We start from the raw sequence: 24,873 nt of genomic DNA, 5'->3' as shown, positions 1-24,873 counted from the left end.
TCCTGTTCATGAAAAATTTGTTTCGCCCTCTGCATGAAAATTTTCAGAATGCAATGCCTGGGGAGGAGGTTTTAATATTTCCAATAAAGTATGCAATCATATCTTGTCTGCACTCATTCCTTTCCAGACATCGCAAAGAGTAGAGCCAGAGAAGTCCAGTAAAAAGTTGGGCATTAACCAAATAAAGAATATCTTATAGGAAGATATAAAACATTACCCTCCATACAGAATCTTTGTTTGCACTGCTAACAATGCATGGATGATGTGAGCAGAATATAAGCCTTGAACTTGCACTTGATGCAGCAGCTAGAGCAGGTGATGAAATCACAAGCAAAGCCTTCACTAAAATCTCAATAGTTGGAAGGAAGGGCACTTGAGCATCAACCGCACTTTCTGTGTCACTACAGAAAAATAACATACTTAAAATAGCTTGCCTTAGCATGTCAGAAAAAAAAAATAATTCTTCAGAAATAGAAAGGCATGGAGCTTGTTAGAGATCAGAAAAAAGGGGGAAAGAGAAATTCCAGCAGTCATAGCAATTAACAAAAAAAAAATGCATGAGAAAACCAATGGCAATCATCAAACAACTCGTTTCTGATCCAGCAATTAAGCATCTATATTCTTTTAGGTACTCACTGAAATCTCAAAAGGATTTGGATTCAACATTTTCTTTTCGAATTAGAAGACATGATACACATCAGTACCACAGGATTGAAGGTTTGATGAAAATTCATAGGCCTATGATATATCGTCAGAGATATTGAACATCAAAAAAGCTTTTTTTAAGAATAAAAGGAAATTTTTATTAAAAGGAAAAAGAGTTACAGCAGGAAGATGATAAGACATCATCCGGAAAAAAAAAGAACTAAATGACCAAACAAACAAAACAACAAGACCCCTTAAACAACACCTAAAGAACAAACACACCACTTACATACCAAAGACTCGTACTAAACTGGACTGAAGCTAATAAAACTTTTAAAACCTGGTAGAGATGCTCAATCTTCATCCACAATCTCATCCTTCTGATCTGAAACTTCCTCGTCCCAAGCTTCGTCTCCTTTCAACAGAGCTTTCTTCTTTAACTTCTCCTTCCTTTTTGTCCTTTCAAATTCCTCAAAGGCCCTCCTAGCGAACTCTTCACCACCCCAAAAAAAGAGACCCAAACTTTTTCCGATCGTCACCTCTCTATCTACCAACTTTTGAAGAGTCACACCGCCCGAAGCATTACCCTTAAACTCATCACTTTGCACCTCCATACTTGTACCTAAAACAGAACCCTCACTGCCGTCCTTGATAGCATGAACATCCTTCCCCAAAAGAGAATCCAGTGGCTGCTCCTCCATCGTTGTTCCTTTAGACTCAGCTCCAAGAGACAAATTGCCTCTCTTCCTTCTTTTGTATACCCATTTGTAGTTTTTTGTGGGTCCTGCCCCTGCCAGACCAAGCTTCAACCTAGAGAAGATTTTTGTCACACACACTACATTAGAGTTTTTTAGGCTGTGCGGTTTCTTATCATTCACTTCGTTGAACCTCTCATTTTTCTCTTCACTCTTGCTTCTTCGACCCAAGTCAACACCCAACCTTCCAACCTTCACCTCCTTAAAACAAATGGCATCTCCAACGTGATTCTCATCCTGAACACCAATGTTGTCTCCATCTTCGCTCGGCCCTCTTCCTCCTGCCGCTTCCCCGATCTCAGAACCCGCATAGATTTCCCCAACTTCCTCGGTCCCCTCTTCCAACCCCCAACTCTTGTCAGGGATAATCTTCTCAGATGTCAGTTGGCTGAAACCAAATCGTTCCTTGTTTCTTGGAGAGTCAACTCATCAACCTCAATTTCCAATGTGATCCAGGCCACCACAGTATTTCTTCCAACCTGAGCGCATAGGCCCTCTCCTCCAACCACAGAAGAGGCCTGATTTCCAACGTGATCCTCCTTTGTTCGTCCATCTGGCTTCTTAATTCCATTTTTGTCAAATTTGGTTAGCCTTACCCCTAATAACGCAATTGAAATTCAAGGTTTGGGCCCCACCTGTTTCTTCAAAGGGTCTATTCTACTCATTCGGGTTTTCAGTTTCCACCATTGTTGCTTCGTTCTTAAAGTTGTCCACGTGTCCCACCTCCCCAATCTTCTCACCAACTCCACTGTCTTCTGCAATAACCAAATCCTTCTATCCCTTTCAACCGACTTTACCTGGGCCCCACCCACTTTTCCATTTCTCAAGTTCTGCCAGCAACCTCCATCATTAAAGCCCCTCGACATCTACCTCTGTCTTTCCTTATCTCTTTGACTTCTCACCTGATTCAATAGAACGAAAAGCTTCTTTGCAACAGGGCTCCTTCCAGTCTTGTATTCCCCTCCCATCAAGAAATATTGACATAGGCAGCAAAAATCTTTTGGGCTTCTGCCATCTTCTTGTGCATGCATAAGGAGACAGTCACCAAAGCCTCCAATCCAATTACTACTCTACTCTAAGAATCAGTATACTCCTGATTTCTTACCTTCTTTTGTTTAAACTTTCTTTCTCTATTTACTTTATTCATAAGAATCATTTAACTGCAAAAGGAACTAACTTCCTCCCAAAACTGCAAAACGAAATACACTCCTTTGTTTTCTTGAGGTGTTTTCCAACCAGGGATGAGGGAAAGAACACAGGAAAGAAAAGAAACGTCCACATGTATCAACTCCCATGTCAGAAAGATGCCACTTTGAGAGAAGACTTCTCAAAATGGACTGATTGAAGCAGGGTTTTAAGGTCAAGGCGACGAGGGGCAAGAAAGATGGGAGTGGGTGGTTACAAGATTCATTCCAGGAAAAGAGAGCAGGGTGGAGGGTAAGAAAAATGGTGCTGGTGATCTCAAGCCCACCTCAGATTTTCAGCTCGTGACTGAACTTTCTTGTGATAAATTGCTGCCCCCAATTTCAAACTCGATTGTGCCTGGGCAGCAGCCAAAGGAAGATGGAAGCGAAGGAAGAAAGTAAAAGGTAGGCATCATTGAGGACGGAGGGTTGATTCTGGTTGAAGATGCTGAGAGTTTCTATCCATCAGTTCAAGATCTTCAAAAGATTGAAGGCAAGAAGCCAGTGGATTTGGATTTTTCTTCATTTTCAAAGGCTGAAGATAAAGGAATGGAGATTTCAAGAGAAGATTATTTGCAGAGGATGCCTTAGATGGACAACCAAAGGCAGGAGACTCTTGGTAGGGCAGAAGTGAATCCTAGAAAAAACAGACCTTATCTTGTCAGATGGGGATTTAGTGGTTAATGAGAGTCAAAAGGTGGATGGTGCAGTTTCAGAAGAGGGCTTGTTTGGTCACAGCAAGTTGAATGATTTGGTTGTGGAGAAAGATATATCTTATTTGGATGGGGATGACCATGACATGGTAAGAGAAAATGATAGGTCAACCAAATTCTAGAATCCTCAAGGAAAGAGTCGAAAGAAATTTAGAGGGGTGGACTTCCCAGTAAAAGAAATTTGGAGTAAGCCTATCCCACTCAAAATTCAAACTTTCTACTGGGAAATTTTTCTTGGTATGGTAAATGCTTATGACTTGCTGCACAAAATAAGGCCTTTTGTTTCTCTCCTATGTGCTTCCTTTGTAAGGGTAACGGGGAGACTATCTCATTTACTTCTCTCCTGTCCTTTGTTCTGAGAATTTGGGAGTTTTTTTGTTCTCTTTCTGGCTGCAGGTGGGTCCCACCTCAAGATGTGGAAGGTCTCTTCAACCCAAACTTCTTGACGCAACCAAAGAAAAGGGGGAAAATTCTTTGGAAAGCAACTAAGGCAGCAATCTGCTGGGTGGAATGGGAAGAGAGAAATAGCAGAATCTTCTTGGAAAAGAGCCAAGTTTGGCAGAGGTGAGGTGATAGACAGTATAAAAATAAGGTAGTGTCCTGGGTGAAGACTTTGGATATTTTCAAAACCTTCTAAGTAAATGATTTCTTCCGAGCCTGGACCGAAATAGCACAGTCATCAAGAACAAAAGACAGAAAAAGGATGGATTGAAAACCCCTGGAAGACAACAAAGTAAAATTAAATTTTGATGGAAGCTCTCTTGGAAACCCAGGTGTGGCTGAAATAGGGGGGTTGTCAGAAATTCAGAGAGGAGGATATTGGCTATTTTCTCAAGACCAATTGGCTTCGGAAATTTTTTCAAGGTGAGTTGTTGGGTTTATTACAACGCCTCAGATTAGCTAAGCAGTTGGGATTTAGAATGATTTCACAAGTAGTCATCTCCTAGGCCAAATCCAAAAGGAATATTCCTTGGTCCCTAAAGTATATTCTAAGGAATGTGGAAACAATTACAGAAGAAATAGTGGCTGAATTTAAATAAATGGGTTAGGAGTGCAAATGGTTTAGCTGACACCTTAGCTAAGCAAGGGGCTACGAGGCAAGGACTGTTTTGGGCATCCTTGTAATTTGGAATAGCAAAGTGGGCTAAAAAGCTGTACTTATCTTTTCTTCTTTCAAAATTTTAAAAAAATCTTTTTTCTGCTGATCAAAAAATAAAGAGAAAATGATAGGTCCTTTTAAAATGTTTGTGGGAACTTTAGAGAAGGATATGAGAGACATAAAGAGATTGGAAATGGAGCAAAGGTGATTACAAAGAAACCACAAGAAGCAAATAACGTTCATTTAGTGCACATGACCAAAGTTTTCTCATGACAAAAGGATAGAATTGTTGGGCCAGGACCTACCTGCAAATGCAAGAGAATTTTCAGAAGGGAAATAGAGTCAAAGTAAGAAAACAAAAGAATCCTGGGAATCAAGAGCGTCCAGATCAGGACTTGTTAGTGGGGAAGGACATTTTGCTGCAAAACATTGGTCGACAAGGATAGGTTGAGAATACCAATTCTGAAAGATCGGAGGAAAAGGAAGAAGAGGGTGATGTCATTCTGGATCAAGCTAGACCAGTGGAGAAGAGTTCTGAGCTGGAAAAATATAGTTGAACGTGAAGTGCAAGATAGGAGTCTGGATGGGCTACAGACAAAATTATTCACACAGGGCTAGGAAACCTATCAAGAGTGAACACGCCAGCGTTCTGTACACATAGGGCCCACATGGGACCCACACCCTTGCAAGTTAGCAAGACAATTGTTTTTTTTTGTTTTTGGGTGGGGAGGAATTTGCAAGGAAAACTTTCAAAGAGATGAGGAAAGAAATATGGTGGGCAAGGTTCGAGAGAATTTGGGGAGATAGAAAAGTTATTTGAAGGGATGCAGTTGGAAAAAGCTGAGTGAAGGTTGATATACATGAGTTTATTGAGAGTTTTTGGTTCACTATTGACTGTGATTAGGAGTGGAAAAAAGAATTTTCAGGGAGTTCTGCTTTGCTTGTTGGTCAGCAATGAGAGAGGGTTGTAGGATCAGGGTTCCTTTTTTTTTTTTTTTTTTTTTTGGGGGGGGGGGTGGGGGGGGTGATGTCGGTGTGGACAACTGCTTTACTAATAGTGAGTGACAATAAATTCTCAGTCATTTTTCTTTATATTCTCCTCCCTTTCTGTCTTTACTGCATCAGGATTAAACTGCCCCCAAGCTGATGTTCTACATCCCTCCTGTGAGTGTGAGGGGCTGATATCTCAGAACATCCACACACAGCCCATGTTGAGACATGCTCCCCTTGTGATTGCAGCAGCATCTTGCACTGTTGCACATCACAGTAAGTAGTAGCATTTTCCTATAATGCAGTTCTAGTTATTGGTCTATGCAGCAAATTCAAGATGACCTCCCCTTCAAGGTAATGAATGGGTTACTATTTTCATCCTATCCATGAATCAGAACCAAGGTTCAAAATTTCGACACAATACACTCTGTATCAGGCATATTATTTCAAAACGGCACACTGTCGATACACCTTTTTTAAGGCTAATTCCAGAAGCACTGGTTTTAATAGTTAAACAATGTTTAAACCTACCCCTCCCTGTTTTTAGAAAAAAACTAAAAAAATTGGAATGAGTGTGGTACAAAGTAACGACACACCCCTTCCACTGTATCAGCATGTATCGATAATTCGAATCTTGATCAGAACCTACTATAATAACCTCAGAAAAATACAGTACTTAAATTGCATTATAACTTTTCCTAATCAACATGGCATTTATTAAACAGAAGTAACATCTAGAACATGTCAGCATTGAACCAACCTGCTCCCTGCCAACTTACACATCTGGATCAGGTCTCAAAACATTAAATATAATATAATCAGACAAATAAACCTAATTGAAAAACAGGAAGCCAGACTACAAAGCTCCATTATTAACTATATATACCTTGTTTTCAGAAAATGCATTTTATCTCCAACTACAGAGAGAAGTTTTGCAAACTCAAGCAAAAGATCTTCAGACAACTTTGGGGCAGCAGTGATGATCTTCTTTGTAGCATCATAGGCCACCCGACGAACATCCCAGCTTGGATGGCATATGAGAAAGATTATTAACTGTACATGACAAATCATCTGTCAGTAGTGTTTCTTAGCCCAAAAAAAAAAGTAGATTGCACCTTGGTTTACCTGTAATAGTGATCTGACAGAAAAAGTATTCAACACTCTGCAGTAAAAAGGACCAAGAATTGAGTCTAAACAAAATCACACTTCCAGTTTTAAGTTGGAAGGAATTTAAAGAAATGAACAATTAATTTCTAAACAATGAACAATGAAGCAATAAAAAGCAACATAAGTGGAAAAACCTTTGCAGATGTTCCACCAGAAGCACCTCAAGAAGATCAATGCATGCCATTAAATCCTCACTCGGTAGTTTTGAAGCCTGCAAGAAAAGCAATGGCACAATATCACTGTTATCCGGAAGACGGCCATTGCAAAGAAGGCTTATAAAGAGACAAAAGGCTCTCGACATTGCCATCACTACATGGATTTTCAGATACTTTATACATAAAATGGTAATGCTTAGTGAACTCAGCTAAAAGCCTAAAACATACATTCAAGGATTTAGATCATCATCCTTTATCGGATTTGAGAGGCTGATAATCAAAGGAAAATTGTCTGATTGTATTAGATAGATCAGCAATGGCAATAAGGGTCCACAATGGCTTGGACTATCAAACAGGGAAACAAAGCCTTTTCAGTTCCAAATTGAACATGCGTGCCATTTGAAGGAAAAAAAATGTTGATACTCATCCTAATGATGTAGGGAAAAGGAGCAATCTGCAAAGAGATCCTTCATCGCCTGGTTAGGGACTTCTTTTATTTAGTATAAGGAGCCGTTCATGGAGCTACACTGGATCAATTAATGTTTTTCAACTGATAGCTGAAAATGAAATCTGTTATTTATATATCATTGACATAAATTGCTGCCTAAAGAATATCATTTTCCAGTATGTAAATAAACAAAAGGTAAATTTTAATTAATGCACTTTGCTATGAATAACATGGATTTCATTAAAAAGAGAATAGTATGCACAAACATTAAACTCTAACTTACAAATATCAGACCCTCACAGACTCATGTACTACAACAAAGTCCAGAACATTTGTTCTCTCATAACCCTTGCTTAGCTAGATGTCAGCCATGTAGTTGACTGAACTTGGAACTCATTATTAATGCACTTTCTGTTTCTTAACATTACTTATGTGAATTTGTTAATACCTCCTTTAGAAAAATTTGCAAATGCGGTGCTATCCCACATCCAATGCTTTCGCCTATTCCTCTCTGTTGAGCACTGACTCCAATGCCTCTCTGCATCAAACCTGGTTAAGTATGAGTCCTTCGTGAAGTCAGCGATGGAAAATATCACCAACGTCCCCAAGCCCTTGACAGGCTATCTTGCCCATTAAGGATTTATTCCATGAGTCCTGCACCACCTCCATCTGTGAATAAGAATGAGTCTTGCCAAATCCTTCAACAATCACCTCCTCCTTTGCTCTATTGATGGAGACCATCTCCCCCTCCTATGATGTCTCCATGTTCCTCTTGAAACCAGAACGCTCAAAGAAAAAAGTTATTTACCTCTTGAGAATCATTTCTACTGCCAAACAACCTCTCTCCAGAAGCAAACACCTCAAGAAAAACCTTTCTATAGAACTAAACATTCATCCGAACTAACGAGAAGAAAACACATGAGAGTAGATTCCTTCAGGCAGTCCAGGGTTTAGAGATTCAAAGCTGTTATTCAAAGGGCTCCCAGATTAACAGGGGAAGTTTTCCAAAAGGTTTCACTTTTGACACTGCTTCATTCCAGGTGTGTTTAATCTCAGTCTCCGCTGATTAATTCACCATTTGTTCCATGATTCCATCCATACATTTGTTTATGTTAAGAATGCCTGTGTTTAGGGTATTATTGTCATTTTACATCTTTTTGTATTTGGGCGCCCACATAAGGTCATTCTTTCTCTTCTCCTCCCCTCTTCTTCTTCATCTCTACTCATTCTCTTCTTACCTTCTATTCTTCCAATTGCTTCAGCATATTTTTTATAATAAAATAAAATTCATTGATAAAAAAGATATTACAGGGTGAAGCTCACCCAACAGGGAAAAAGAAAACCCCAACATCAAAAAAAAAACATCAAAATTACTGCTCCTCAACGAAATCATCTTCACACCTCCCTCAACCCATGCATCCCCTCCTTCACTTAAAAAGGTCTTTCGGCGCTTCTCCTCCTTACTCCTTTTCTGAAATTCTTTGAAAGCACTTCTAGAGAATGCTTCTCCACCCAAGAAAAATAACCCCAACACTTTACCACCTTAACATATGGGCCACCTTCAAAATCTTCCCCCGAAATAACACTTAGCTTTTCATCTCCCCTTGGTACTTTGCAATCTTCCTCCTTTGCTTATCCTTTTTCGTAAATTCTCCCAAACTCTCGAGCTCCCCTTTGAGTACACACACCACAGAAGCAATGATCAAAGTATCAGTATCGCATATTGCGTCGGACAGATCGGACATGGATACGGACACGCTTTGGAAACGCATGGATACAGACGAAAAATACGGAAGCGCTTGGATATGCTTGGGAAATGAACATAGATTCCATAAGTATATTAATAAAAGTAAATTTAATGTCAAAATAACCAGAAATAATGTATAAATACATAGAAAATTTATATTTTAATAGTATATATGAAGAAATGCATTACAATTAATATAGTGGGATGCATAAATATCATGCAACTTTATTGATAATACATTAATCAAGAGTCAAGACACATTATATAGATTTTTACAAATTAATACATGCACAAAACCATTATTTTATTTTCTATTAAAGTCCAAAGCAAAAAAGCATATGCAATTATTGTATTTGAATTATAATATCAATTATTTTATCTTTTACTATTTCTAATTTCAAGCATTAACAAAAAGGTCAACTAAAAACTTAATTCTTAATTTTTAAAAAAATAATATTTTATTTTTGTAAACGATAAATATGTTGTTGTAAATTAAAAGATCAATTAATATATTACAAAAATATATAATCTTAACACAACATATATCAAATCTATTAAAGCTTCGAAGATACATATCATATGTAAATTCATAATTTTTAATTACTAAAATAATTAGTCCATTATTAATATATTTATTTCTTTAAATTTTGTAAAATATAAGATCCATTTCTAAAATAAATGAGGATTAGTGGATTTGATAGATTCAATTTGTATTATATTCTCAAAAATTATGTAAACAATAATAAATACATTGTTATTTAATACAAATTAAAATATAAATTACTAAAATTTTTAAGATACATATCATGTGCAAATTTATAAATTTTAAGTACTCAAATAATTATTCTATTATTAATTTTGTATTTGTATAAATTTCTTGAGATTAAAAATTTTATTAATTAACAATAATAATAATAAAATTCCAGCCCTTTCCCTTGCTAAAGATGCAATTTAGAGAGAATAAGTAATTTAGAACTGTCCCATTCAACTATTCAAATTTGTCATAGTTTTTTTACAGGTAACTAAAGTAAAGAGTTAGAAATAAAGATCAAGTTTATATACTTCTACATTTTGTATCTGGTTCTCCCAACACTAAAAAATGTATAATACTATTGAAACTACAAATGTTTTCTATAGGAAAATTGAAACTACAAATGTTCATTCTTTATCGCAAGAGAAAACCGTAATTTACAAGGCATTTTGATACTTACAAATGAAATAGACACCACTGAAGAATCATTTTGAGATATCAACGACCAGATCTTTTCTTTTGACACAATATCCTCTGAAAAAGAAAAGAAATGCTTTAACCTTAACTGTATGCATGCATAAATAAGCAAATTACCCATCAGAGGCCAATAGTCGGCCCTCCAAATTCAGGATAAAAACTGCAAGACACCTGCTTTAATATCAACGGCTACAATTTGGGCAACCAAAAGAAATGCATAAATTCCATCCAACCGCTGTGCTGCTTTTGTAAAACCGGTTTTCACCAGTTGGACAAGAGGCCCAAACAAAGATGATAACTGCAGAGGGTACCATTGAAGCTCTAATTAGTTACTAGAGAAGGGGGAAGCAATTTCAAGAAAGTATAAGTTCAGAAAAATTACAAGTATGGAAGAAATAAAAATTTGGCTTCCTCACCCTCACAAAGACATCAGGATTCTTGCATATAATTCGGAGGCAACGAAGATGCCCCCGTCTTAGAGTTTCTTTCTCCTTGAGGCCAGAAACAAAAAAAGAAACAATATCTGGTTGAACTGCTTCAGCAGATCGCACTGCCCAAGAAGCCATTGCAGATAAGGTTGCAAGTTTGACCTCTTCATTTCCTGTGAATTAAGTTGAAACACAAATTCATGAATCTATTAACCAGATAAAAGTTGTTGAAAGACTTGGAATCATTAAAGGTGTAAAGACAGAAGTTGGGAGAAAGAAGAAAGGATTCAAATAAAATTCTTACCATCCTCCTTGTAACAGGACAAAAGAAATGTACAGATGCAAGATGCCAAGCTGTTGAGTGATTTTCCATCAGGAGCATTTGACAATTCTTGCAGTACATTGATCATTCCAATCCTCTGGTAAGGAAATGCTAGTCTCCCTTCTGAACCTATTTAAATTCAAAAAATTTTCAAAAGCATCTACATGATGGAGAGTAAGTTAAAAGATACTTGAAATACCTCACAAGAAATGGGAGAGAAAACCCAAACCTCCAATTACTGCCTTCACAGCATTAAACATTGCAAGCAGAACATCTGGATCACTAGATTTTTGGCTCAAACACTTAACAATTGACAGAGCCCCATGCCTTCGCTCTTCATCACTATGACGGGCTTGTGGCAATACCACTGAAAGAATTTCTACAGAATATTTGCTTAAATCAAGGTTGATTGACTTCAAGAGAACACCAACTGACTCCAATACAATTTCTGGGTTCCTTTTTAGCATTTTAACAGATGATGGAACCACAATATTTTTAAAGTCTTCATGCAACATTTTCATGAAAAGAGGATGAAATGCTTCACTGAGACCCTTTGTGGGCTTCTCCTTGGAGTTAAGAACAGCTTTGACATACATTTCAAGAAATACAGCCTGTACAAAATAATTAAAGAATACTCAGAATGAACCTGACATGGACTGACAAATTTTTCAATAAATACAAAGAAGAACATGGACTGACAAGTTTTTCAGGCACCAAGTAAATATAAATCTAAATTGATAATAGAATGGAGAATACTCTTACCTTGCATTGCTCAAACAGAGAAGGGTCTGTACATGAGAAATCTAGCAATAACCATATTAATTTGGCACTATCTTTAAAAGGAATTCTTGAACCATTTAGCTCCTCTACATACACTTTGAAAACGTTCGAAGACTGAAAAGACAAAGATCGGGAACAATAAGTTAATTGGAGTTTTAATAGGGAGTAAAGATAGCTCCAATAACACAAGGAAAAAAAAACATGCATGAAATACCTGAGAGAATAGATGAACAAATATTTTCTTGCAAGCCTTTTGCATGTGGAAGGAGCCCTGCAAAGCAATCTGAAGCAAGGATGCCTGCAATGCAGCTACTTTCCACAATGCATTCTTTGATACAGTTGTAAACTGGCTCTTACTTAAGAGAAGGCAAGACCATTTGAGAAGTTTGAAGCAGACTCTATGCAACTGGAACTTTAACTGCTTTTCTATGGCCTGAACTAGTGCAGCAGCAAAACCCTTCATAAAAGCAAGCTCACCCAAGGCTTTTACAATCACATCATCTACGGCTGTTCTTGACACTCGATCATCATAAATAAACAATGTCTGGAAAACTATATCTACCAATAGTGATGCATGCTCAACTGACATTTCTGCAATTTCAATATGGAAGGTAAAATAAATAATTCCAGTGTAAAATAAAGGATGATACTGCATCTAATCAGAATTCAGAAAGCTCCAAGGAAATCAAAGCAATCCACACAATTTAATCTCGTCAAATTGAAGATATTCAACTCTATTAGAGCAGAGCTACTCTTGCTTCTTTAGGGACCCAGGTTCTGTTTCTCCCTCAGCTATGATAAAGCGGAAGTTGCAGGTGACTCACAGGTAGTGATTGGATAGATGCAGGATGGTGGTGAAGTCCATGGCTGTATCATCATTCACTTAGGGAAGCAAAATCTCTAGCCCATATGATGAAAACCTCATTCAAATGGGTTGGAGAATCTGCAAATCAGTTGACAGATTCATTGACAAGGACAGGGCAAACCAGGTTGTTTGTACTACACTACACTCACTGGTAGTTTTTAGAATGTGAAAACCGAGGGGTGCCTTTGCTAGCATAGCTCAGCTTATACTCCATCAATGAAGTGTTGTACCCCTAATTAATTTACATAATTATTTAATAAAGCTAGTTGATTTGATAACTATAGAGAACGGACTATCTCATTTTCTGTTAGAAATCAGGGAGCTGGCCTCTTACTTACAATGCAGCTTCAGATGGATTCCTAGAGAATTAAACCATGTGGCTGATAATCCAGCTAAATCTGGGCTGGGAAGGGATTTTTTGTATAGTGATCATACTTTGCCATTGTAGTGGGCTTTGTCTTTTTGTTTTGTTGACAAGGCTTTGCACATCTCCTCATGTGCATCCCTCCCCTTTTTTTATCTAATGAAATCCGATATGTAATCCTATAGTTGCAACTGAGTAACCCAGATTAGAATATATATTATTTTATCGGTACCACTTTTAAATATACAGTAACATTGGGAGCCCAAAGTAAGAGATAGAAGTGCACATAGAGATGCTAAGTCATACTTGTCTAAAGTACCATTATTCCATTACACACATACAGCTTAACTGCTTCACATGACAAGCATCTGTCCAAATAAGAGAAAGAATCAGCAACTCCCCCCTTGTTTTTTCTTGGGTTAGATGGCATGAATGGCAATAGTCAAGGAAAAAATTATATTGCACAAAAAGTAACGTCCACTCTCATGTTTAAAAATGAAATAAAGCATAACTAATCTCATGCAAATCCCCCTCCCAAAAATGTTCTGATTAGGACAAACATGAAGGAAACTGAAAGGTCTAGTTCCTCCATTTGTGGTCATTTAGCATGAGAAGAAAAATAAAGAGGAAAAGAAAATAAAGTTATCTTCATCAAACTTCTACCATCTTATTTGTCATCATCTCCTCCAACACTGGTATCAAGCTAGAAAACAAATTCTTTATTGGATGGCAGCTGAGGAAAACTTCTTTCTTTGACTGGTAAGGAAAACACAATTTGTTATCAATCAAACTTAAATATAGAAAACAGAATCTATTGCCCCTTATCCAAAAGCCAAAGAAAAAATATACCTGCAATTACTCAAATTGCAGATGAGACATACTTCTGCAAATTCCCAGACAAATCATTCTATAGGAAGCTAACTGAAAGGAGAGACAAGAGATTCCCCTTTAAAGAGATATGGGGTAATGTCGCCCTTTCAAAGGTAAAGTTTTTTACATGGCTGGTGGTTCTGGACAAAAGTCAATCTAAGGAATATATCACAAGAAGGGGCCGGTCCTGGACAACACTGCATGTGTTCTACGTGAAGAGTATCTGGAAGCTTATAGTCATTTGTTCTTTCACTGTAAATTCACCAGCAGGTTGTGGGCCAATTTCCAGAATGCAATTCGATGGCAATGGTGTCATCCTAATTCTATTCTTAACTTTTAGTCAGGTGGCATGTTCAGAATATGAGAAAGAGAGGCAGATCAACCTGGGCCATGATCCCCTTGGCGATTATTTGGACCACATGGCATGAAAGAAATGCCCATCATTCTTTTTTGTCTACGGAATTTTTTGGCTCTTCTTAATGCCCTAAATTTTTTGGCTCTCTGCTAACAACATTCTTTTTTGTCTACCCTCATCATCTTCCTTTGAACTCTCCTCCTCAAACGATTTGACCTACATTCCATGCTTAAACGAGGATGGCCTATGACAATCCTCCAAATTTATCATGATGCCCACTTCATTAGGAAGCTTTATTGAAGCCCTAACATGTTATTCAGATGGATCCAGCACCTGCCAACCCAATTGCTTATGGCCTCCCTAGGGGAGAAATTAGGACTTGGGAGGAATAAGTTGCTTTATTGATCCTTTATGAATATTCTAGAGTACTTCCATTTAATGCCATAAAATCCTTGAGACTAGTACACTCCTCAAGTTCAGATCATGAAGTATTCTAAACCAAGGGGTCCAACTGAACAAGATGTTCATAGTAGCTTCCAAATCCTATCTCTGGTTGTTTCAAAAAAACCAAGAACCTTCTGCATTAGAATTGAGCCACCAAATTGCCATTTGACTCATGCTCTATAAGCACCCTGTTGGACATTGGGGCGGGGGGAGGTAGTGAGCTACAGCATACTGTCACTAGATTTGAACTATTTTTTATTGTTAGCAGAGTAACTTATTAATTGTCATAAAAAAAATGTATATACAAAAAGGTTGTTTTTCTTCTGTTAGGCTAGTTTTCACTACCTAAAACCTTCCTGTTACAACTAATTTAATAATTTTCACATAGAACCCCCACTTGTTACCCCCCCCCCCCCCGAGAATAGAAGCTCCTTATTAACACCCAATGTTTTAAATAGCGTCGAGGCATACACCCGGAGACACACTCAAAACGCCTTGAGGAATATGCTGGAGGCATGGATGCATCTGAGGAGTACACCTCAAACGTCTTTTGCATGAGGCGTGTGCCTCTGGTATGCCAAATGCGCCTCATGACACAAAGGAAAAGAACAACTTGTTCCTCAACTGTTTAGGTTTGTTTTCCGAGTTAAACAACACCGGGAAAAATAGGAATATAATTCGGTTCCCTACTGAATATTGTTTTCCATGGAAATCATTTGTTTTCTGTCATTCTACGTGCACCCAAATGCAGAATATATGTCAACACTAATAAATCGATATGTAACAACGAATAAACAATGTGCATGTGAATTTATAATAAACAAATTACTACCACTGAAGTGCAAAATCCAAGTCAATTAACTACAGATTAGGAGAAGTAAGCATACTACTAGTAATATCAGTATCAGTAGTAGAGAAATGAAGTTCCATTTCATGTCATCATTGACCAGATGACAAACTCAATTTACATCATTCAATTCTTCATAACAGAACATCTAAATGCATCCTCAATTCATTGAAACGCTTGTGCGTATTCAAAATGTGCGCAAAAATGGACCTGAATTGTTCAGAACCGACGGTATATCGTTGCGGAAGATCTGAAGTCGTTGCTTGGTAGATGGGGTCGAAACTGACGCGGCTGCAGCGCTCAAAACTTCTAGTGATTTGTCCATTTTTAATCAGATTATAGATCTAAGTTGAATTCAAGCTGTAAAACAGAATCAAGTGACAAAATTGAGGTTCTGGTGAACAGGTTCCGACGAAGAGTATCGCCTACTGAAATCGATATTTCAGTCTCAGAATCCGACCCTCCTTACTGAGCTACACTTGTTAGGGTTTTGAGATGACCTTCACGTCATTGGATGGCTTTTAAGTCCATTGCAGGACCAGGGTTTCTTTTGCCTTTGTATTCTTTTTCCTATTCTTTACCGGGTGAGAGAAATTAGGGTTTTAAAGGATCTGGGAGAGAGATGTTAAAACCACTGATGCCTACTGGATTAAGTCCTGGGCCTGGGCATGGACAACCCCAGTCCCACCAATCTGAAGGTAAGATTCCTTGAAATCAATATGAAGCCTAGATCAAACCATTATGAGAATAATCAACCCATTAACCTAAATGGGCTGAGGAATTCAAATTGGTTGAAATGATCCAGGCATACAACCAATCCAAGCCAAACCTTAATGCCATCCTCCTATCCGGGTCCCGGCTCAACCGGAAGCAAAACTGGGATTTGTCAGTGTCAAAGCTGAAGCTGAGCCAATTGATGCGGCAAACCATGATGAGAATAATCAACCCATTAACCTAAATGGGCTGAGGAATTCAAATTGGTTGAAATGATCCAGGCATACAACCAATCCAAGCCAAACCTTAATGCCATCCTCCTATCCGGGTCCCGGCTCAACCGGAAGCAAAACTGGGATTTGTCAGTGTCAAAGCTGAAGCTGAGCCAATTGATGCGGCAAACCATGATGAGAATAATCAACCCATTAACCTAAATGGGCTGAGGAATTCAAATTGGTTGAAATGATCCAGGCATACAACCAATCCAAGCCAAACCTTAATGCCATCCTCCTATCCGGGTCCCGGCTCAACCGGAAGCAAAACTGGGATTTGTCAGTCCAAGCTGAAGCTGAGCCAATGTATGCGGCAATGGTAGCATGATGTATGCGGCATAGAAGGACTAGTAAATAACTAGTTTATGCAACCCTTTGTGATCCCATCTTAGACATATAACACGATATGCTTCCAATATGCATGGATATAATATAACATAAACATTAAGGCACACGAATACAATTAGAAAAACTCAAATATATCAACAAAAAATAATAACATTAATATAAATTTTATATGACTACGAATAAACTATATACACATAAGAAATACATTATTTAATAGTTTATGTTAAATATGAACTACGAGAATATTTGGTTGATTTTGAAAAATGACAACAGAATTAAAATATACATGTATACGAGAATATATTAATTTTCAGAAAAAATAAATATATATATATATATGTACTTTAATGATCAAAATTTTAACATTTATTGACAGATATCTACTAATTAAAATGAGGAAATGAATAAAATTTTAACTAAAACAAGTAATTATAGTATATGGCTTCAAAAAAAAGCAAGTAATTAGAGTATGGTGCAAAAGTAGATTTATTATCTTAAAAAAAAAAACAGTGGGGTATAATTAGGGGAATCCAATGGCACTTAAGAAAACCCAATTGACAGATTTGAATTTAAATAGTTGCCTTAAATATAGAATAATAGTGGGGACCCGTGCGATGCATAGGATTTATTAAGCGAAGGCAAAACACATAAGAGTATATAATTGTTTTATACTTTTAACTTTTAAATGATTAATAATTATTTATATTTTGGGTTTGACTACAATATGGGAAAGATATGATATCTGAAATTTTTTTTACCAATCAACTGGTATCATAAATGTGGTAGTCAATTAGGTGTTATTTATCAAAATTCATGGGTAGATTTTGATTGATCAAAACTCTTTCGATACTATATCTTTCCCGCATCATAGATTTTCCCTTATATTTTATATAATACTTTTAATAATTTTTTATTATACAAAAATAATAATAATAATAATTAATTTCAGGTAGAGTAGTTCATCAAACAAATGAAATCAAACCAATACTTGAGCAGGAGTTAATGAGTATGTCAGTACCCTTTTTCTAATATATGCACTAGACTAGACACAATACAAAACAATGTCATGGGAGTATTAGTATATGGGTGGAATATCATGAGAGTATTAGTTGTGTATATGGGTGCAATAAAACTGAGTTTCGGTCACTGGACCAGTGCCACACATTCGTATCATTAGAAAATACTTAAAAACTTTGTTCAAGAGTTGCATAAATTCATTAGCTAGTAATTTATGAATTTTTTGTAAAAAGCAAACCTAATCCATGAAAAAAAAAATACTAGCGAGATGGGCTTTCATCTTAGGCCTCATTTGCTTATCAATAGTTATTTACCCGAGTAAGTGCACTAACCCATGTTATTTTTTGTAAAATTTATTCAAGTAAATGAAGCCTCCCAACTTTCCCATATTCTTGGTTGAGATCCTTTAAAAAAATTCCATGTTCTTTTGCATCACTCACTTTCCTGGATAAGTAGTTAATTTTCCATATTTTGCCATTTTTGCCCTTGGTCCCAATTTCATGTTTTTTGGATTATATTGCTTTGATGGGTATTTTTAAAAAATTGTATTTTGAGCATTTACTCTCCACTTAGGAAGGATAACTTTTCCAAATAGGAGAAGGGTAACACTTCCCTACATAGGTGATACCTAAGGAAAACATATTTATTGTGGGTCCCACCTAAATCCTCAAAAAGAATGTGGGAGAGTTGTCCAATGGGAATCACAATCCCATTGACTAACCCCCCCCCCCCCCCGACAATAGAATATGGGAAACAAATGAGGCCTTAATACCACTAGCTTAAGGTGCATACCATCATATGTCATTACCGAAGATTCTAACACAAGTGGCTGAATGAATTGAAACTGTTCAAAAGGATTTCTTATGGGAGGGTGTGCATGGGGAAGAGTTAAGAGGGGGAAAGAAATTTCATTTGGTGAATTGGTATAGGGTTAGGGTTTAGAAGAGTGGAAGTTTTTAAGGCCTTGGTTGGGAAGTGGTTATGGAGATTTGGTTTAGGGAGGGAGGAAAGTTCATTATGAATGAGGATTGTGGTGGGGAAGTATGGGATGGCAAGGGTTGGTTGGGAATCTAGAGAGGTGAGATCTTGATATGGGGTGGGGTGAGTTTGTAGAAAGGGATTATGATATTCAATTAGGAGTTTGGTAATTTAACAAGTTTTTTAGTAGGAGATGGTTCAAGGATCAGGTTTTGAGAGGATAATTAGTGTGGGATAGTGAAACTAAGTGAATTGTGTCCAAGGTTGTATGGGTTGGGTGAGGTTGAAGTTCCTATTAGCCATTGTTATTTGGCTCTCAATAGGAACAGTTCATTCTCAAGCCAATTTGAGGATGGGTGGTGAAATCCAATTCCCCCCAGGGCGGAAGCTTTTGTGTGGTAGGTGGCCATGGAGTATCTTGACTATGGACCACTTGAAATCAAGGGACTTGATCAGTATGGCTAAAAGGCCTTTAGAGCAGGAGGAGAATGTCAGCCAGTTGTTTTTTTTTGCAATTTTGCAGGTTTCATGTAGAGATTTGTTCAGTGTTCATTGCTGTATTCAGGGTCTCAGATTTTAATTCATGTTCAACTGCATAAATCTTCTCTTAATGGCCAAAGTTGAGAGGAAGTAAGAAAGCTAAAGTGATTTGGAACTGCATTTCGCTTGCAATATGTTTGAATATATGGAAAAAGAGGAATAGAATAATTTTTTATGAGAGAAAACTTGCAGCTTGTACAAAATTGTGGCTAATTGGTTTATGCCTTTATGGTGCTACCAAATTGAGGACGGAAAAGTTAGGGGAAGTTCTGAAATTCCTAATTTTTAAATTGGAAAACTTATTTTGATTTGTAGTACTTTTTCTTTGATGTTACAAGTGAGTGATGCCTTGCTACCTACTAGATTGTATTTTTATTTTATTTAATGAAATCTTATTTTACCCATGAAAAAAAAGGTGCATGTCATGGTACATGTTGCAAGTTAAAAGAAAAAAGATACAAATATGAAAATAAATTCATATTTTAAAACATATTCTTATTGTCATTCTTTAAATGCCTTAACCCATTCATTGTTGTCATTTATACCTTGTCATTGGTCCTTATTCTTAGATTTGTGGTGTCTAATTTTTTTGGGCTTTCCTTTATTTTGGTAATTAAGAGGAACTGATATTTGACAAATAAAAGTCAAATACATCGATCATGGCACTAGGGGAGGCAATTTTTAACCCAACCCGCTCAACCCGCCCAACCCACCCATTTATTATCGGGCTGGGTCGTAACTTTTAATATTGGGTTTTTAATGGGTGGGCCAACCCAATAACAAAATTTTAAATGGGTTGGGAGGGTTGGGTCATGGGTGTCCAACAGATCTCCATCAATTAAGGATTCTAGTCTTTCATCATTTATTTATATCTTGGAGAAAAATCTTGACAAATTTCTCTTCCTTTATGAGCGGCAAGTCTCCTCCTCTACAACTCTGAAATCTGAGGACAACAAGTCTCCTCCTCCTTTACAACTTTCAGATACGAGGGTAATAAGTCTCTTCCTCTACATGTTGGAGATCTGAGGATGACAAGTCTCCTCCTTTATTAATCTTTCTCTCTCTCTTTCTCTCTCTCTCTCTCTCTCTCTCTCTAGACCAGAACCCTAATTTAATGGTAGTTAGAGATGTAAAATGGGCTGGCACGGCCCATGGGCGGCCCGCGCAAAGTGCAGGCCATGCTGCCCAGGGATGGCAGTTTTCCCCATCCCCGACGGGGACCTGACTTCCCCGACCCCATCGGGTTGGGGATGGGGATGGGGATTGAGGTCCCTGCCCCGCCCCGCCCCGAACCCGATTATATATATATATATATATATATATATCAAAACATATTTAAAAATTTTATTTATTTTATGTGTATTTTTCAAATAAATACTATTATCTAAAAAAATTTCGGGGATTTGGGTCCCTGCAGGGAACCCACCCTTGTCGAAGATCGGGGATGAAGGACAAATTTTATCCTCGGTGGGGATCGGGGACGGGGATGGGGGTTTCATAATCGGGGTCTGGGACAAGGAATATGATCCCCACCCCGTTGCCATTCCTACCGCCCCCCAGGGATAACTTGGGGGGTCGGCCCGGCACAGCCCACAGCCCATACCTGTGTCGTGTCATGTCGTGTCGTGCATTGGGCCAAAGCTATTTATTTAAAAATATGACAAAAAACTACAAAATTTAATTTCATATGAATTTTGATATATAAAATTGCTTATATACAATAATAAAATAAATAAGAATAATAACATAAAAAAATATTTATTTTATTAATATATTATATACTATATATTATTATATAATTATAATTTACATAATATTATATAAATAATATATATGGGTTATGTCGCAGGCCGTTCTGTCACATGGGTCGCGGGTGGCATGGCCCGCTCGGTCATGTCATGCCGACCCAACCTGTGGACCTAAAACCCTAGGCCTAGCACGACCCACATGATCGTGTTGGGCCTGGTCCAAATTCGCGCCAGACCGCGGGCATCATGACCCGTTTTACACCTATAACGGCAGTAGTGTCAGTTCGAAAGAAGATCAATTGTTGGAGGTAGAGAAACCATCATTTGAGTTAGGGTTTTTTTCTGGGATTGCCTCCATTCAAATGTTTTTTTTAGGGAAGATGTTCATTGGAATCTGGAATCAATAGTATTAGGTGTGTGTGCAATGGGGCTACTATTGTTGTTTGCTAGATATCTAAATGACAAGTATCCTTATATACGACAAGAGGCATTTTACCCAATGGTGATTTTTCTACAATTTTTTTGTAATTTTTCTAGTAGCTATTTATATTGTCTATAATTTCTATTATATTTCTTCACTCTCTATGTTTTTCTATGATTTTTTATATCATTCTTGGATTTCTGTTCTTTTGTCTGCAATTTTTAGTTTTTCTTTTTTTTTTGTAATTTCTGTTATTTTTCTTCATTTTCTATGTTTTCCTATAATTTTTATTATATAATTATGCAATTTCAGTTTTTTTATGTAATTTCCTATTTTTTAAAATTTTATGTAATTTCTATTAGTTTATGCATTTTTGTGTTTTTGTTTAATTTCTATTTTATTTCCTGCAATTTCTATTATTTTTGTGTAATTTTCATTATTTTATCTAAATGGGTTGGATTGGATTCAGGTGGATTTGGGTTGAACCCAACCCATTTAATTCTATCTAATTGGGTCATTAATAAGTTGGCGGGTTAAATTGATAGGATTGAAACTCAACCTAAACCGAACCTAACCCAACCCACCCAATTGCCACCTCTACATGGCACCCAGATCCTGGGTCCTTTTAAAACTCTATTGGTGAAAACATCTGATAGGAAATTACACTCCTGAGGGGTGTAAACAAACTTGGAATCAATTCTCAAAAGAGCTTGGCATAGAGATGATATCGTGCTAGATTGCACCTAAAGGACACTAGGCATTAGATTCTGCATGGTCATCAATATAAATCCCTAAGGCTGTATTTGGTTTGAAGGAAAAAGGTCGGGAGAGAGAGGGAAATTCATACAAGGTCTGCTTGTGGAATTTGGTAGGGAAGCCTTACCTTCTCCTTCAAACCAAATACAGCCTGCCTAAGAATAAAGGCTGCTTGGAAATTGGTGCTATATTTATTTGCATGTTATTCAAACATCTCATAAACTTTTTGCTACTAATTATATTCCTCATACATTCATAGTGCCCGTTTGGGAGGGCTGAAGTGTAGCATTTTTTGTTTTTTTGAAAGCGCAATCACTTTTGGCTTTTGGAAGTACTTTACAAGGACACCCGATAAACTATATTTGGTGAAAAATCCAAAGAGCCCAAAGCTACTGCCAACCAATCACTTGAAGGGATGGGATGTTCCCCTTCAGCCCTTTCAATAGTTTATCTTAAATTAATGCTGCAAAGGAGCTCAACCAGCTTAGGTTAACAGAACTTGTCCTCCCAAAGCGCTTCAAAGCGAGTTTGATCTGCTTACCACACTCATCCAGCCACACATCTAGAACATTGGTTGTATTTTACCTCACCGATATTCTTGAAGTGTGGCTGGATGAGCGTGGTCAACAAATCCAGACTCCTTCAAAGCAATTGAGTATTCATACAGAGATATTTCCAATGCAAGACTGTAGGAACGAACTTTACCCTGACCGAAGTCGGATTCATTTTCTTAATGTAAATTTTGGATATCATCTAGTAATATTTGGACTTGAAAATCTGCTAAGATCCCCAACTATATATATAATATTAAAGTATTTAGAATTAATTAAGATTTGGGATTTAAAACTTATAATATAGATTTATTGATATTTTAATGGATTCGGATTCAAACTGGATGCCTAGATTTGTGATCGAATTGAATTTAAATCTATGTTTTCCATATCCGATATCAGATCGAATTCAAATCTCATGAATCCTTTTCAGATCGGATTTTGATGTACCTGTTTAAAATTGATCTAATCCATTTGTAGCCCTAATTAGGAGTCCTAAGTTCTTATAATAGTGGAAATCCTTTAACACGCCAACACTTCATCAATTGACTTTTAATCCAAAAAAAAACACCAACTTGTACATCTCATGTTATTCTATGCTCAAATACCTCATATAGAGAACAATTTTGTCGGTAAAATACACAAAATCCGTCAATATAGCTCTTTTGACAGAACAAAATAATAATAATAATAATAATAATAATAATAATAGTGGTCTATTGGTCTAAAGATATAGGTACCTTTGATATGAGACTGTATCTGCTCCTCACACCTGGTGCCACACACACATCCTACCATGCATATGGGAACATCTCCCGTACTTATTAGTTATTATTCACGAGAGATATCCCCAATGCATGGTGGATGTGCCTATGAGGCACCCATTTGTGAGGAACAGATCCTGGCTCCTTTGCTATAGGGTTTTAACAATGAATTTAGTCTCCATCGGTACATATATGCGACTCGTGACCGTAACTGAAAAGGTAGATGCTAGAAGCAAATTTCTTTTACCGGAACCCATGTAACTGAGAGAAGGCTTAGCTGATAATACACATATACACACACATGAAGTTATCCACATGCACATAATAAGGCATGCATGGCACTATAAAAGCCATTTAGGCCTTGTTTGGCATCACTCTGGATAATTGCTTCTAGACATTCTTGACTCTGGAGTAGAATTGCGTTTGGGTTGGCTTACTCCCAAAGATCTATATATTTTTGGATGGGAATGGAATTTCGCATCATGACTCGTTTCTATGATGAGAAATTCTCATCCGCCTAATTCTTGCTACATTTATTACAAATTAACGAACACGTGCGAGGTTTGCACATGAAATGGAGTGCATTTTGGTAATTTATCATAAAGCACACTCCACACTCGAGAAAAAAACCCTCAACCATAATATGAAAAAAATTACAGCCAAATTCTCATCAAATCGAGAAACCAACCCTTCTGCAATTACGTTAATTAGGCCCTATAGACACGAAATTACATCAATGAGATGCGTAACTTGGTCCTCGATGCGAACATACATAGGATGCTCTGCACTGAGATTTAGTGCGAGTCTGAATATTCTCATCCCAAAAAAGGTGACAGTTTTTTTTTTTTTTTTATCTCTCACTGAATTGGGTTCATCGAATAATAAGTTGATGTTCTTCTATACATAGCATCATTTTTGTGAATAAAGCCTACTGTGAAATTCAAATCGTTTATGGTGGATGATCGGCCAAAAGAGCAGTGGATCAGATTGAGAGGTAAATGTGAAGACAAGGAAAAGATTAAGATTGAGGATACGATGTTTGATGAGTCCATTTCTGTTCGCAAATCTGGTTATGATGCCAAAGGGGAGGATTTGAAACCTCACGTCAGCGTGATTATTGATATTAATTTCCAAGGGGGAGGGTTGTGATGTAATGGAGATTGTCTGCATGCCATGGTCAAATTATTTGGAGATCCAGAGAGTTTTCATGCTTCAATGTGATTGAATGCCTGCAAGATGTTACATGGGATGAAATTTTAAGAAATTGAGTGAGCTTCTTCAAGATGCACTCTAGAAATTCTTGGAGGCAAAGGGGTTAAATGACGAACTTGTTGTTTTCTTGCATGAATATATGATTA

General features: G+C 37.2%; 1 protein-coding gene across 2 annotated transcripts in view; it reads right to left on the bottom strand.

The window, feature by feature from the left end:
• ILA (putative protein kinase regulator ILITHYIA) overlaps positions 1-16,030 on the bottom strand; it is an 85,949-nt gene extending 69,919 nt beyond the window's left edge. For both annotated transcript variants that reach the window (XM_010245315.3, XM_010245316.3), the window contains exons 1-12: positions 15,617-16,030; positions 11,876-12,252; positions 11,644-11,775; positions 11,111-11,492; positions 10,864-11,010; positions 10,548-10,732; positions 10,303-10,429; positions 10,115-10,188; positions 6,688-6,764; positions 6,512-6,548; positions 6,273-6,439; positions 218-401 (exon numbers count right to left, since the gene is read on the bottom strand). In XM_010245315.3, the coding sequence (XP_010243617.2) occupies positions 218-401; positions 6,273-6,439; positions 6,512-6,548; positions 6,688-6,764; positions 10,115-10,188; positions 10,303-10,429; positions 10,548-10,732; positions 10,864-11,010; positions 11,111-11,492; positions 11,644-11,775; positions 11,876-12,252; positions 15,617-15,731 (2,004 nt within the window). In that variant the 5' untranslated portion in view covers positions 15,732-16,030. The remainder of the gene's footprint in view (positions 1-217; positions 402-6,272; positions 6,440-6,511; positions 6,549-6,687; positions 6,765-10,114; positions 10,189-10,302; positions 10,430-10,547; positions 10,733-10,863; positions 11,011-11,110; positions 11,493-11,643; positions 11,776-11,875; positions 12,253-15,616) is intronic.
• Between the last annotated feature and the right edge of the window lie 8,843 nt (positions 16,031-24,873).

The sequence above is a fragment of the Nelumbo nucifera genome, chromosome 1 (genome assembly GCF_055504915.1).
Source record: "Nelumbo nucifera cultivar China Antique chromosome 1, China Antique-T2T, whole genome shotgun sequence".
In the NCBI taxonomy this organism is placed as follows: Eukaryota; Viridiplantae; Streptophyta; class Magnoliopsida; order Proteales; family Nelumbonaceae; genus Nelumbo; species Nelumbo nucifera.
Note: the sequence above shows the minus strand (reverse complement) of the source record. Positions and strands in the feature narration are given on the sequence as shown.